Source organism: Bufo bufo, chromosome 2, assembly GCF_905171765.1.
Source record: "Bufo bufo chromosome 2, aBufBuf1.1, whole genome shotgun sequence".
NCBI lineage: Eukaryota > Metazoa > Chordata > Amphibia > Anura > Bufonidae > Bufo > Bufo bufo.
Window position 1 is genome coordinate 342,661,160 of NC_053390.1, and position 15,873 is coordinate 342,677,032.

General features: G+C 42.1%; 1 protein-coding gene across 3 annotated transcripts in view; it reads left to right on the top strand.

Moving 5' to 3' along the window:
* Positions 1–11,154: 11,154 nt before the first annotated feature.
* TRPM6 (transient receptor potential cation channel subfamily M member 6) overlaps positions 11,155–15,873 on the top strand; it is a 262,839-nt gene continuing 258,120 nt past the window's right edge. For all 3 annotated transcript variants that reach the window (XM_040417069.1, XM_040417070.1, XM_040417071.1), the window contains exon 1: positions 11,155–11,351. In XM_040417069.1, coding sequence (XP_040273003.1) covers positions 11,343–11,351 — 9 coding nt within the window. In that variant the 5' untranslated portion in view covers positions 11,155–11,342. The remainder of the gene's footprint in view (positions 11,352–15,873) is intronic.

Genomic DNA, 15,873 nt, shown 5'->3' on the forward strand with positions numbered 1-15,873 from the left:
TGAAAGTAGCCTTATGTAATTATAATATATAAGTTTGAATCTAATATACTGTCAGATGCTTTAGGTCTACACTGTGTAGTAGTGGTGCTATGTTTTACTATGATGACTACACAGTGACGCCCTGGCTATCCTATACAGCTACTCTTGACAAAGATCCATTAGGATTGATCTTCTACAAATGGTATTATCAGTTCTTCATCACATGTCAGTATAAAACCAAACCTTTTGAAGCATCGCCTGACTTGTGTGTCGTATTGGAGTGCTTTGGATAATTTTATACTATCAGTGGCATGCCAAAGGGGGGCGGGGTACGGTCAGCCCCGGGTGCCTGCTGTCAGGGGAGTGCTATAAGCAATGATCGCTTCCATCAATACAGATGGAAGCGCTTATTGCTGGAGCGTCGGGGAGCTGCAGTCCTATCACTCACTGACCGCTCAGCTCCCCGCACTCTTTCTCTTCTTCAGGCCGGCACACTGAATGGTGAAGCTGGGAGCCTTTTGCTCCCTGCTCCACCATTCAGCCTGCAAACACAGATCGCGCTGCAGGCCTGTGTGGGAGGAGCCTGCAGCCCCAGAATCTGCTTGTGCTCCTCCCACACAGAACGGGACAAGGTGAGTAGTTACAGTTTTTTGTTTTATTACCACAGAGGGGGCACAGAGGGTTTACTACTATGAAGGGGCACAATGAGCATTACAACTGTGAAGGGGGCACAGAGGGCATTATTATTGTGAAGGGCCATAGAGGGCATTACTACTGTGAAGGGGGCACAGAGGGCATTACTCCTACGAACGGACATAACTGTTATGGGGCATAGAATGGGCATTGCTACTGTGAAGGGGCAGAGAGGGCATTGCTACTGTGAAGGGGCAGAGAGGGCATTACTAATGTGAAGGGGCACAGAGGGCATTACTCCTGTGAAGAGGCATAACTTATGGGGCACAGAGTGGGCATTACTGGTATGAAGGGGGCACAGTGGGCATTACTACTGTGAAGGGAGAACAGAGGGCATTACTGTGAAGCGGCATAACTTATGGGGTCACAGTGAGGACATAACTACTGTGCATAACTACTGTGAAGGGGGCACAATGAGGGCATAACTACTGTGAAGGGGGCATAATGAAGGGATAAGTAGTTTAAGGGGCCACAATGTGGGCATAACTATCATTAGGCTACTGTGAACATTGTACAATGAGGGCAATACTACTGTGAGGGGCATCATTTTTTTTTTTTTTTTTGGGGGGGGGGGGGGGATATTGCCAGAGAAAGGACCCACCCCGGGTGCCAAACACCTTAGGCACGCCACTGTATACTATACAGGTGAAACTCGAAAAATTTGAATATCATGCAAAAGTTCATTTTTTTCAGTAATGCAAATTAAAAGGAGTTGCATTAATGCAACTTAAAATTAAAATATTGTGAAAAGATTCAATATTCTAGGCTCAAAGTGTCACACTCTAGTCAGCTAATTAATCCATACCCCCTGAGCAAAGGGTACCTGAGATTGTGACTTTGGGGCTTTCATAAGCTGTACGCCATAATCATCCAAATTATAACAAATAAAGGCTTGGAATATCTCGCTTTGCATGTAATGAGTCTATCTCATATGTTAGTTTCACCTTTTAAGTTGCATTACTGAAATAAATGAACTTTGCACGATATTCAAATTTTTCGAGTTTCACCTGTATGTTGTCATGAACATAGACAGCAGTGGAACCCAACAGACTGGGCTGCCATCAGGAATTTCAGGACCTCATACTGGCAAGTTTTTGTGCACCACCCCCACGACCCTAATGCTCCACCCTGCACATGCCCTGTACATCCCTGCCTTCAGCATGCAGACAGGACTTACAGGAAAATATAGCACCACAAAACTCTTACATCCAGTGATGTCTCCTCAGACGTAGACGTTCTTTTTCCTCATCTTTATTTGGACCAGACCACCGTGATGACATCTTTCAGCCACGTCTTGTCTCTGCAGAGATGGTTACACAGACATTTTAGATTCCTCTCTTTTCCATCATCCTCCTCACCTTCTCAACACAAAGTTCCCATCCTGGTGTCTCAACAGTGTAATTTGAATATTATTATATACCTATCCATAAGTTACTGATTATTGTAATGATATGAATGTATTTTTCGGCTAAAGTCTACTGGTTTCCTGCCAACAGACCTTATTATGAGTCCACAGGGTCTCTCGTCTTATGTCTGTTCTAAACTGAACACATGATGCAAGTGTGGACAGAACCTAATTTGATGCTAGTTTATGAAATCCAATGGTGTTCCTGGGAAACGAATGTAAGCTGCCTGAGCAGAGCAAGTATAGTGGTCCCTCAAGTTACAATATTAATAGTTTCCACGACGACCATTGTAAGTTGAGTAATCGGTTCCAAAGCCCCAAAATGTCATTCAAGATAGGAGAAAATGATGATTAAAAAGATTTAAGAAAAATAAGCAGATAACTATGACAGATAAAACAAGTCCTTACATATAACATCCAGGACCATCTACTAACCAGTAACTAATACAGCTAGGTCACCAGAGAAGTGGCCTTGATTGGTTGGATCTGAGTCTGAGGCATTGTATGTTGAGTCTAGTTTCAACTTACGACGGGTCAGAAAAGACCATTGTATGTTGAAAATATTGTATCTTGAGGCCATTGTATCTTGAGGGATCACTCTATGTGTATAAGCAGAAAGGGAGCGATAGCTGTTGGTCAAACAGGCGTTTTGCCGACAGCTATTTAATGTATTTGGTTGGCCTTAGTACCAGTGGAGTGATGGATTGATGTCCAAGATCTAGAGATTAAATTAAGTATTTGAAAGACAATGCTACCCAATCTTTACTACATATTTGAGAAGCCAAAGCATTTTATTCAGGGCTCTAAAAGAGCTGAGCAAAGTATGTGCAGTAATCATATAGCTTGTGATGTTGTCTTTCTCCTATGGATGGTGGCTGGTGGGAGATAAAAAGATTTACTATATATTGTAATTTTGTCTACATGTAATCCCTGCAGGATTGGTTTACCAGTCTGTTTTTCATGAATGAGAGACAAACAGATGTAGCAAACTTTAACTTATCCCAACATGTTAGGGCTGATTTAGAGGAGAGGTGTAAAATTTGTCCGTGTTCTGTTAAAAACGGATAATTTTCTATGAAAGCTTGCTATTTTTGTATATCCATTTTGAGCTGTGTAAACAGAGCAGACTGACTGTACCATCCTACAGGCAGGGGCATAACTAGAGTCCCCTGGGCCCCACTATATAAAGTCTTTGATATACCTCTAAATAATACCGTCATAAAGTTACAAAATAACATACAGTACAGACCAAAAGTTTGGACACACCTTCTCATTCAAAGAGTTTTCTTTATTTTCATGACTATGAAGGCATCAAAACTATGAATTAACACATGTGGAATTATATACATAACAAACAAGTGTGAAACAACTGAAAATATGTCATATTCTAGGTTCTTCAAAGTAGCCACCTTTTGCTTTGATTACTGCTTTGCACACTCTTGGCATTCTCCTGATGAGCTTCAAGATGTAGTTCCCTGAAATGGTCTTCCAACAGTCTTGAAGGAGTTCCCAGAGATGCTTAGCACTTGTTGGCCCTTTTGCCTTCACTCTGCGGTCCAGCTCACCCCAAACCATCTCGATTGGGATCAGGTACGGTGACTGTGGAGGCCAGGTCATCTGGCACAGCACCGCATCACTCTCCTTCATGGTCAAATAGCCCTTACTTTCAAAGTTTTCCCAATTTTTAGGCTAACTGACCTTCATTTCTTAAAGTAATGATGGCCACTCGTTTTTCTTTACTTAGCTGCTTTTTTTTTTGCTATAATACCAATTCTAACAGTCTATTCAGTAGGACTATCAGCTGTGTATCCACCTGACTTCTAATCAAACGCAACTGATGGCCCCAACCCCATTTATAAGGCAAGAAATCCCACTTATTAAACCTGCCTCTTGAAGCTCATCAAGAGAATGCCAAGAGTGTGCAAAGCAGTAATCAAAGCAAAAGGGGGCTACTTTGAAGAACCTAGACTATGACATATTTTCAGTTGTTTCACACTTGTTTGTTATGTATATAATTCCACATGTGTTAATTCATAGTTTTGATGCCTTCAGTGTGAATCTACAATTTTCATAGTCATGAAAATAAAGAAAACTCTTTGAATGAGAAGGTGTGTCCAAACTTTTGGCCTGTACTGTAAATAAATACAAAAGACATAGTTAGGGTGGGTTCACACTAGCGTTAGGGATTCCGTTATGGCTTTCCGTTATAACAGGGTTATAACGGAATCCATAAGACGGAAGGGGGGATCAGTTTTGCTGCCCATAGACTTGCATTATGACGGAATGCAAAACGGACGCCTTTAAAAGGCATTCCGTTTTGCTCCGTCCTAATAGAAGTCTATGGGAAAACATAACGGATCCCTCTGGTTCCCGTTATGCAAGACGAAAAACAAAGTCCTGTCGATAGGACTTTGTTTTCCGTCTTGCATAACGGGACCCAGACGGATCCGCTATGTTTTCCCATAGACTTCTATTAGGACGGAGCAAAACGGAATGCCTCTTAAAGGCTTCTGTTTTGCATTCCATCCTATGGATTCCGTTATGTTCCATTATTACCCTGTTATAACGGAAAGCCATAACGGAATCCCTAACGCTAGTGTGAACCCACCTTTATAGTGTCCACTGAGTAAGGCTGGGTTCACATATGCACTGTAAACTCTGGCAGTCTGTTCCGGCAGAGGAACATAATGTCGGAGTTCACTGCATCCGACATAGCCAGATACCACTGTGCACTGCCAGATCCCTATTCACTGTAATGGGATCCAGCGGGAATCTGGCCACATTCCAGCGTATATGCCGGCTTTCAGGCGGACAAAAAATGCTGCGTGTAGCATTTTTTTTGCCCGGCCGTAAGCCAGTATATACATCGTAACCCGGCTGCCAGAGTTCATAGCACATATGTGAACGCGGCCTAATAGTGTTCTCTGAGTGACCCAAAACTTACCATAGTAATGCTCCGTTTTGTGCTCCCACACAGCAGTAATGTCCGTCTTTATGCCTCCACACAGAAGTAGTGTTCCCCTTTGTACCATCACAGAGCAATAATGTCCCCTTTGTGTCTCCATACAGTAGAAATATTATCCCTATGTGACCCCACAATAGTAGTCCTTATGCACCCCACATAGTAGCAAGAAAGCAGCAATCCTCTTGTGCTCTGTTTGCACGAGTTAAAAAAAAACTCACATGTCCCCATTCCTAAGACAAAAAGTGGGTGCTCACCCCCCTGCCTGCTGTGCCCAGCCTGGTGCAAGCAGTATAATGCAGGGATGTCATCAAACCTCCTGCACCAGGACAATGGTGTCATCTGCTTGCTTCTGTCCTCTAGTAGGCAAGAGACCCAAATCAGTTTGTGACTGGTGTATCCCCATATGGGACATTTATGGCATATCAATAGGATATACAAAAATGTCCAGTAGGTGCTGGTCCCACCTCTGTGACCCACTCATCTCAAGAACAGGACCCCAAAGTGAATGGAGAGCAAGCCGCACGTACACACCCACCCCACACATTGACCACTATACACTCACCTAAAGAATTATTAGGAACACCTGTTCTATTTCTCATTAATGCAATTATCTAGTCAACCAATCACATGGCAGTTGCTTCAATGCATTTAGGGGTGTGGTCCTGGTGAAGACAATCTCCTGAACTCCAAACTGAATGTCAGAATGGGAAAGAAAGGTGATTTAAGCAATTTTGAGCGTGACATGGTTGTTGGTGCCAGACGAGCTGGTCTGAGTATTTCACAATCTGCTCAGTTACTGGGATTTTCACGCACAACCTTTTCTAAGGTTTACAAAGAATGGTGTGAAAAGGGAAAAACATCCAGTATGCGGCAGTCCTGTGGGCAAAAATGCCTTGTGGATGCTAGAGGTCAGAAGAGAATGGGCCGACTGATTTAAGCTGATAGAAGAGCAACGTTGACTGAAATAACCACTCGTTACAACCGAGGTATGCAGCAACGCATTTGTGAAGCCACAACACGCACAACCTTGAGGCGGATGGGCTACAACAGCAGAAGACCCCACCGGGTACCACTCATCTCCACTACAAATAGGAAAAAGAGGTAACAATTTGCACGAGCTCACCAAAATTGGACTGTTGAAGACTGGAAAAATTTTAGTCCGAATTTGGCGTAAATAGAATGAGAACATGTATCCATCCTCTGATGGCTAATTCCAGCAGGATAATGCACCATGTCACAAAGCTCGAATCATTTCAAATTGGTTTCTTGAACATGACAATGAGTTCACTGTACTAAAATGGCCCCCACAGTCACCAAATCTCAACCCAATAGAGAATCTTTGGGATGTGGTGGAACGGGAGCTTCGTGCCCTGGATGTGCATCCCTCAAATCTCCATCAACTGCAAGATGCTATCCTATCAATATGGGCCAACATTTCTAAAGAATGCTATCAGCACCTTGTTGAATCAATGCCATGTAGAATTAAGGCAGTTCTGAAGGCGAAAGGGGGTCCAACACCGTATTAGTATGGTGTTCCTAATAATTCTTTAGGTGAGTGTATATGACTAGAGGATTGACCATGCATGTGCAGGGTGCACACCATTCACTGCTATGGGATGTACAATAATAGCCGTGCAAGTGTGCTTGGCTATTTTTTAGAAGTTCCATAGCAGTGAATGTGTAGTCTGCTTTTTGTTCACCTCAGGGACCTGTACTTGACATGGGAGTGAGTGCCAGAGGTAGGACCTGCACCTATCGGACATTTGTGCCATGTTATTTATAGGCCATAAATCTCCCAGATAGAACAACCCTTTAACAGAGTAGGCAGCAGGGCAGGAAGTCAATGATTGTCTGCTCCACTAGAGATTTGCACATCGCTGCTGCAGCCAATCACAGTGCTGAAAAACAAACAGCAGTGGGAATACCGGACCAGAGCCACAGAGAACAGCACGTGAGCAACTGCTGAATAGATTTCTTTTTTTTAAGACATTGTAGGGGTTGTTCAAGGTTCTTTATTATCTCGGGCAACCTCTTTTACCAGTGGAAAGTGTTTTATAGGTCAGGCAGGGGTTTAGCTTTGTGCCTGCACCCTGTGTACTTTCCCTAGTGTCAATAGTGATGCTATCGTGCTCTTGTTTGTATGTTTATTCATGTTTTAAATGGTTGCTTAACCTCAAATTTCTAACTATTGTCCTTTTGACTTCTAGGTGTAGCATGCTAGGAAATGATGCCTCTTATTGTGTCATAAAACCCTTTTAAGCGTTCAAAGAAGGCCATGTTAAAGTCCATATTATGCCTGCAAGATATGGATCCCAGCCAGTTCTACAGCAAATACAACTTATTACAACTTTGGGGATCTACAGTAGTTGTTACTCCCATCTGTGGAAGCCCTAGCTGAGCTGTTTTGTATATGACAAATGGATTTATGAACGATGTCTAATTATACCATTAATTTAATAATCAATGACCTCCATTTGCAGTTCCATATTTGCATTTAGTTGTTTTGTCATTTACTATACATACAGGAAATACAGGACTGCCCTCTTATCATGTAAGACATTTTCCTAGCAACAACAATTTTTGTTCATTTTGAGATAGAGGTGGCATGGTAATACCTTCTTAAAGATATGTTGGTCCGACTCCTTAGGCTAGGTTAACACCTGAGCGTTTTACAGCGCGTTCCTACGGGCTGTAAAATGCTCAACAGGCAAAAACCAATGTTTCCCTATGGGCATGGCTCTCACCTGAGCGTTTTACAGCGCGTATGAACGCGCTGTAAAACACCCTACGCCCCAAGAAGTACAGGAGCTTCTTTGGGGCATATTGTCGCGCGTTCCCGCCCATAGATTCATTGGATGCCTCTATGGTCAATCACACAAACGTGCGTACTACGCGCGTTTCCAAAATACTAAAACGCCCCAAAATATGCCTCAAAAACGCCTGTAAAAAGCGCTTATCGAATACGCTCAGTTAGGCTCAGACTGCAGGAACCCCCTTTGGTGTTTCCACTGGCACACTGGCCTGCCCATGTGGATACTTTTGCATGATACAGAAACTTGGTTCCAAACACTAATAAACCGAAACAGAGTATGTCCTTATATAAAAGACCATTCACCTGGAGGGTATAGTGCCTTTATTCAGAAAGTTTAGGTTGTCAGTTATAAATGGCTCCATCTGTGGACAGTGCAGGCATCAAATGCAGGGACTTACCTGATCTGATGGGAATCTGGGAGATCTCCATCTTTTTTAGGGGGACACTTAGAAAATCTGTGAGGGGTGGAAAGTATAATGTGGATGTATGTTCATATGTGGTTTATGCATTTTAGTGGGTATATTGTTTGTTACCTAGTTTGTTTTTTTAAAAGCAGCTAAAACTCAGAAATTCATGCGTGGGTCTGGGCAGGAAGAGTACGCTACCAGGAAGAAAAATTATCACAATTTAGTCATAATGGAATTTCTGCACATGTTCTTGAGGTCTTCATAGAACTGATCCACATTATTGATAACTCTCAGTTATAGAGTAAACTCTTACTCAATTAAATCTTGGCAAATAAAGTCATGTATCTTTTATAATGTGGGTAAACTACAATATTTTATTGCCATCTGTTCAGGATTCTCTCACAGTATTTCATAGAGTTCTAATTACAATTGCCAACGTCAATTTTAGAGACCTGTCTCCATAGCAGGACTAAACCAGACAGAGGCAGAACATACATGTAGTTCATTTGTACCTGGTACACAGATTTCCAGTTCCATGTATGCATGATCACAAATATTTCAATGTAATACTTTTATTGTTATACATTTATTTCATTATTTTAGTCTGCAACCCTACAATTGTGAAATCCCACCAATGACCAAATCAGTCTTTCACACATCTGTGGGAATTTACTAAGACTGTTGTGTTTAAAGGGTTTCTACCACTTAGTTTTCACATAATTAACTTTCAGACACTAGCGATCCGCTAGTGTCTGCCCTACCAAACAATCCTAATATAATTGCTTTTGGGGCAGCCGTTTCGCTAAAAAAAGAACTTATATAGATATGCTAATGAGCCTCTAGGTGCTATGGGGGCGTCATTGGCACCTAGAGGCTCGGTCTACCTTCACAAAATGCCGCCGCCCAGCGCGTCCCTCCAGCCCGCCCATCTCCTCCGGAATGCGATCCTCCCTGTGAGCGTATGTATTCGGCGCATGCGCAGTGAATGTCTGACCGCTTCCCTGCTCAGACATCTCCACTGCGCCTCCGCCGATGACGTCATAGTGCTCCGAGGAACAGGCGCAGTGGAGATGTCTGTGCAGAAAGCGGTCAGACATTCACTGCGCATGCGCCGAATACATACGCTCACAGGGAGGATCGCATTCCGGAGGAGATGGGCGGGCTGGAGGGACGCGCTGGGCGGCGGCATTTTGTGAAGGTAGACCGAGCCTCTAGGTGCTAATGACGCCCCCATAGCACCTAGAGGCTCATTAGCATATCGATATAAGTTCTTTTTTTAGCGAAACGGCTGCCCCAAAACCTATTATATTAGGATTGTTTGGCAGAGCAGACACTAGCGGATCGCTAGTGTCTGACAGCCAATTATGTGAAAACGAAGTGGTAGAAACCCTTTAATACAAGAGTGACCCTTAGTAGATCTGCAACATTGTATCAAGACATATGCTACATTACAACAGAGACTGAGCCTTAACCATTACGGCAACAAGTCAGACAGATTATCAATACTATTGAGTTCCCTGAGAGCAAAGGGCGCTCTGTATTCTCTACTGTTACTGATCACCCGCACTTTCTACTGTGATTATCTTAATTTTATTTTCGAAACACCATAATATAAAAAAAAATAAAAATTTTAGCAATATATTTTCTTTTGAACACTATATTTATCTATTATAGTATATCTGTGGGAAGAGTTAATGAAGAGACATGAGGATGGACAGGACAGACTGTGGTAATGTAGGGCTGTGGTAATGGAGACTGCATACAAGTTCTGCTGCTCATCTGCTACATCCCCACCCTCCTCTCTGTACTTAATGTCTCCTCATGAACTCCATTCCTACCAAGATTCAGTTGAAGATCATATCAGCTGTATTTAGGATAATAATCCCTGTCAAGCAGAGAGGAGGATGAGGCAGCTTTTTAGCTCAGTATTGTGAAGTAATTTGTCCTGCTGTGTGATTAGGACAGGTTTTGTCTGTACTCATATAATAGCAGCCATTTTCTTTCTCCTAATGATCGCTCCCCAGACAAAACAAGCATGTGCTCTGCTGCTCCAGTCTATGTAGCTGACTGAAACAGCAGAGTATAGATGATGTCCAAGAATTTAGACTTATGGACATTTTATACAGGATGACTTACCAGGAAATTATTGGGAATGAACCAAACATTTCTGATAATTGCCTGCTAGTCAGAGAATGTTAAAGCTGCATTTACATGCAGCATTCTTCTTCTCTGTATGGGGACGAGCAATCGTTCCTGCGATCGCTTATCCCCATACAGATTCATTGTTTCTGGGCAGAAGATCCCTGTTTACACAGGATGATCTCTTGCCCAGAAACAATGATTTTTGGTGCCAGTCAAAAGGCACAGTAACCTGATGAATGTGCGTTCTCATTCAATGGGTGATTGGTGGCACCTTTACACAGGGCGATTATTGGGAATGTGTGTTCCTATGAACATTCATCCTCAGTAAATGTTTCTGTCATCAGTCCATGTAATGGACCTTAACTGCTTCCCGACCTCTGCCGTACATGTACGCCAATAGTCGGGACTTTGAAGATGGTGCCTGCTCAGAAGTTGGGGCCTAAACGGCTCCCCTGTGCCCAGATTGAGAGCTATTCGGTTGCCATGACAAACTCGGCTCTGAAGACTCCTAGGTCTGCCACAGCAAAGTTCCTATGGAGCCCTGCCAGTGGCATCTCTGGTGCTCACATATACTTGTATACACTAACATATAGTTGACATGACCTTTTCCTTCTTTTTCTCAATGGAAAAAAAAATCTTAACTGTTACTTCTAACTCATCAGCATCACCTTTGTTAATGATTTTCTACCCCAGGGAATGACTGAAGCTAAACTAACTCGCTGAATCACACATTCACAAGGGTTTTATGCGAGGTGACAACACATAGTGTATTTTATACTTACTTGGACCGGATTTTGGAGGACAATCAAAATTAATGCTGCTCCTTCCTATAGCTTTTAAATCAAAACCTAGATTAGGAGTGATATTTTACTGCACTTTGCTTGAAGAACTAATTCAAGAATTCAATGGCTGGAGGCTCCAAGTCCGCTACATACCAGGATGCGGCAGGTAAGCGAGTCAGCATCTTCAGAAATTACATTTATTTATTGATTTTACTCAATTTACTCAAAACACGGCTCCGCAAGAAATACGTTTGTATTCCGTATTTTGTGGAACGGAACAGCTGTCCCTAATAGAACAGTTCTATCCTTGTCTGTTATGTGGACAACAATAGGACATTTTTTTTTTTTTTTGCGGACATACGGAAACGGAATGCACATGGAGTAACTTCCGTTTTATTGCAGACCCATTAAAATTAATGGTTCCGTATATGGTCTGCAAAAAAAAAAAAAAACGGAATGGACACGGAAAGTGTGCATGAGTCCTTATATAGCGCAGCGCTCTAAAGACATTACCATCATTGGTGTCCCCAATGGGGCTTACAATCTAAGTTCCCTATCAGTATGGCTTTGGAGTGTGGGAGGAAAGTAGAGGAAACCCACACAAACAAGGGGAGATGATACAAACTCCATGCAGATGTGGATGATAGGACCCCAGCGGTGCAAGGCACCAGTGCTAACCACTGAGTCTCCGTACTGACTGATCAAGAGTGGTAAGTCAGTAGTTATCTTATTGTGCCTTGTTCCTATGTTATATTTGCTCTGACAGGTTTATAAGGAGCGCTGTGTATAGAAATCAAGAAGCGTCTCGTCTTTTATGTCCTTATGGGGGTGGGGGACACAAAGTGTAAGATTAAAAAAAAAAAAAAATATATATATATATATATATATATATATATATATGCCACCACACACTGCAATGCAGCTTCTAGCCCTGCCCTGGTGATCATAGCCTATAAATTTCATTAATCAAAACAACTGTTATGGAAGGGGGACATAATAAAAATTATTTTAGTTGTATTTTGTGCTATTCACAAAAAAAAAAATTTAATGGGAAAAAAAGTTACATAAAAATAAAGCTCCATGTTTCACCAAAAAAAACACAACAACTATTTACATAACCAAACGGAAAAAAAGTTATTGCTTTCAAAGACGCCTGTACTAAAATAACAGAAACTGTGTATGGTCAGGAACCGGGTATAAATGGCCCAGTCTTGAACTGATACATTGATATTTTTGGTAGGATTGTGGTGTAACCAGATCATTGCTGCAAGTAAACATATCAATGATCAGCTAATCAGGTCTTTTACGTGGGTATAAAAATGCTTGTTTCTTGGCAGCACATGTCCCTGTGTAAAGAGGTATTTACTGCCAACCATAAAGTAAACGAAGGGCCACACAAACAATTGTAAGTATGAATGATCGTCTATACGGTTGTTCGTCTGGGCAATTATCCGCCCATGTAAAAGGTCCTTATACAAGTGCTGATCAATTTGCTATATCGTCGATCATCCTTGATAAAAATTGCACAAGGCACATGTGGATTTGTTGCAGATTTGCACCATATTTCACCCGATGCATTATAAGGGTACCTTCACACGGCAGACTTTTCCGCACCTAAAAATCAGTTCCATTCACCTGAATGGGGCTTGCAGAAATCCATGTGCTTGCTACTCCATTCAAATAAATGGTTCTGATTTTCAGGCGCAGAAATTTCTGCAAGAAAATCTGCCGCGTGTGCAGGTACCCTAAGGCCTCTAGTGATGAGCGTCAGGGGCAATATTCGAATTTGCGATATTATTTTATATTGGTAAAATAATTGTCATATATTTGCGAATTCGAGATAATTTTCTTGATCGCGAAAAATCGGCAATGTAATAGTCGCGTAATGCGCGCAAAATACAGGCATGGGTCACTATAGCTACATTTTTCAAGCTGCTGGAAGTTTCCTGAGACTGGAGAAAATGGTTGGCATGGCAGAACATTACAATAGCTTTATATGCAGATAGAGTGCTCCAATGTATTTGCGATTGCGAAATCGGCACTAATGATGCGAATATTTTGCCGCAGTATGTGCAACTTCACATTTTAACAGGTCTGACTACTTATTTATGATTGTGCACTAAGTATTGTTATGAACTTGTGACATCACAGCACTATGTATGTAGCATGTATGTATGGACAGCAGAACCTATCAGCTACACTATATCACTATCTAACCTACACTGACTATCTGTATTATATATATAAACTAACTAACTAACTAACTATCTAATGTAATGACACAGGAAAGCAGAGAGCACAGCAATAACACTGCTCTCCCTCTCAGATCTGCAAAATACTGCATACAATGGCTGCTGGGGAGGTTCTTTTATAGTAAGGGGTAGGCAACTTTCCTATTGGTTGCTAGGGATGTTGCTAAGCTCAGACAAAGACATTGCAGCCTTCTCATTGGCCCCCAAGCAAGAAAGGAAGTTATTGATGAAAAAAAAAATCTAGAATATTCGAAATTACAAATATATATCACTATATTCAAAATATTTGCAAATTCTCGAAGTGCCGATATTCACGATAAATATTTGCTATTCGAATATTCGCGCCCAACACTAAAGGCCTCTTGCAGACGAGTGTCGCGGATTGGGGCCGGATGCATTGCGGGTGCGTGCCGAGAAACCCGTGCGAGTTTGCATGCAATTTCAGTCAGTTTTGTCTGCGATTGTGTTGCGTTGTTCAGTTTTTTCCGTGCGGGTGCAAAGCGTTTTAATATGTTTTGCTCGCGCGTGATAAAAAACTGAATGTGGTACCCAGACCCGAACCCGGACTTCTTCACTGAATTTCGGGTTTGGTTCAGTCTTCTGTAGATTTTATTATTTTCCATTATAACATGGTTATAATGGAAAATAATAGCATTCTTTAATACAGAATGCTTAGTAAAATGGCCCTTTCAGGGTTAAAAAATAATAAAAAAATTACTCACCTCATCCACTTGATTGCGCAGCCATTATCGTCTTCTTTCTTCTTCTTGCAGGACCTGCAAAAGGACCTGCACTGACGTCATCACGCTCACCACGTGGTGAGCGTGGTGACGTCAGCGCAGGTCCTGCTGAATGAAGACTTGTACATAATTTGTACTGTAAAAAAACATTTCCCGAACTCTGGTTCAGTTCCAAGGTACCACTTGGAAACGAACCCGAGTTCGGGAAATGTTTTTTTACAGTATAAGTCAATTTCTGAAGTTATTGCTTCGCGAAGTATCGCGAGACTTTGGGTAATAACTTCGGCCCATTGGAGCCAATACATTGTAATACTGTACTGAGCTCCTGCTCCATACAGTGTTAGAACAAAGTTTTATGCGAATCGACTTCAGATGTTTCATCCGAAGTCGATTCGTTCATCCCTAGTTGAGATGGGCCTGGTTGTGATGTGGACAGGACAGGCTGGGCATATGGAGGTCTCGCCATGATATGATAGGTTTGCCCATATGGCTGACTTTTTGGGGCATAATGTTCCCTTGGAGGAGGGTATTGTGTCAGCCGCTAGGAAAATGGGGAAGTTGGCATTGGCCAGGGGCCAGTCAGGTGCCCATGGGTGCGCCAATTTTCAAGTGCCACAAATATTTCTGTGGGGTCATTAGGAGGAGTTGCTGCCTCCTGAACAATTTCTATAGCAGCTTGCGTTCTCAACAATCGTTCTGGAGGCAGGTTCCTCAAATGAGGCGCCAGAGTCCTGCCATACAGCTTGAAGTGGTCTTCCTAGTGGGCTCTAGACAAGGACCTCTGTATTGACTAATGCTTCGGCTTTAGGCATATGGCGTTTTCTGCGGCTTTGTTGCAAGGTAAAAGTGGGAGGGGGGAATCCACTCCCGAAGCTGCGGGGCGAGAGGCCACTGTGGTGCAAGGTCCTTCACCACTCTTTGGAGGAGATTTGGAAGACTGAATCTCCTCCTCGCATGTACTTGAGTGGTGCACAGCGCCCTCTTCTGTTTCCTCTTCAAGGTTATCCTCTGTTCTTCACATTAAAAATAACAGAACATGCTAATTAAAAGATAAGCAAATATAAAAATATATATATAATAGTCAAGGCACATATTACTATCATCAACAAACAACATTTATCACATAGTATTACATTCATTAACCAACATATTACATATGTGGTCATGTAGCAACATTGGGTAAATTAGAAGTGTCAGATTCTGTAATATTGGCCACCTACTTTTAAAAATTAAAGGAGGAATTGGCTTGGTTGCTATTGGCAACTATGACATTTCTAATTTACAAATTGTTTATAAAATACTAACAGTCGACATACAGTGTATATTGATAAACATGTATTAGTCATTGTTTAGAATTCATTTACGGATGCAGCTCCATGACATCACGCAGTAACATGAGATGTTCTCGAAACATGTAGGGCCTTTTCTTGGGTGGGCCGGACCCACTGCGGCCTTGGTGATGCATTTCTTTGCGGAACTAGTCCCTGCAGCTCCGCCAACGATTCTTGACTTTATCCACTTTAAAAAAAATGACAACAAAAGAAAATTTACAAAAACAAACATATACTAGGGAGGAGACAGCATATGACTTGTGCTATGCTACGGAGGACAGTGTATGACATATGCTATGCTAGGGAGGACAGCAAGGATCACACATGTATAGCTTGGCCACTTACCCAAATTCTGGCGACTCTGG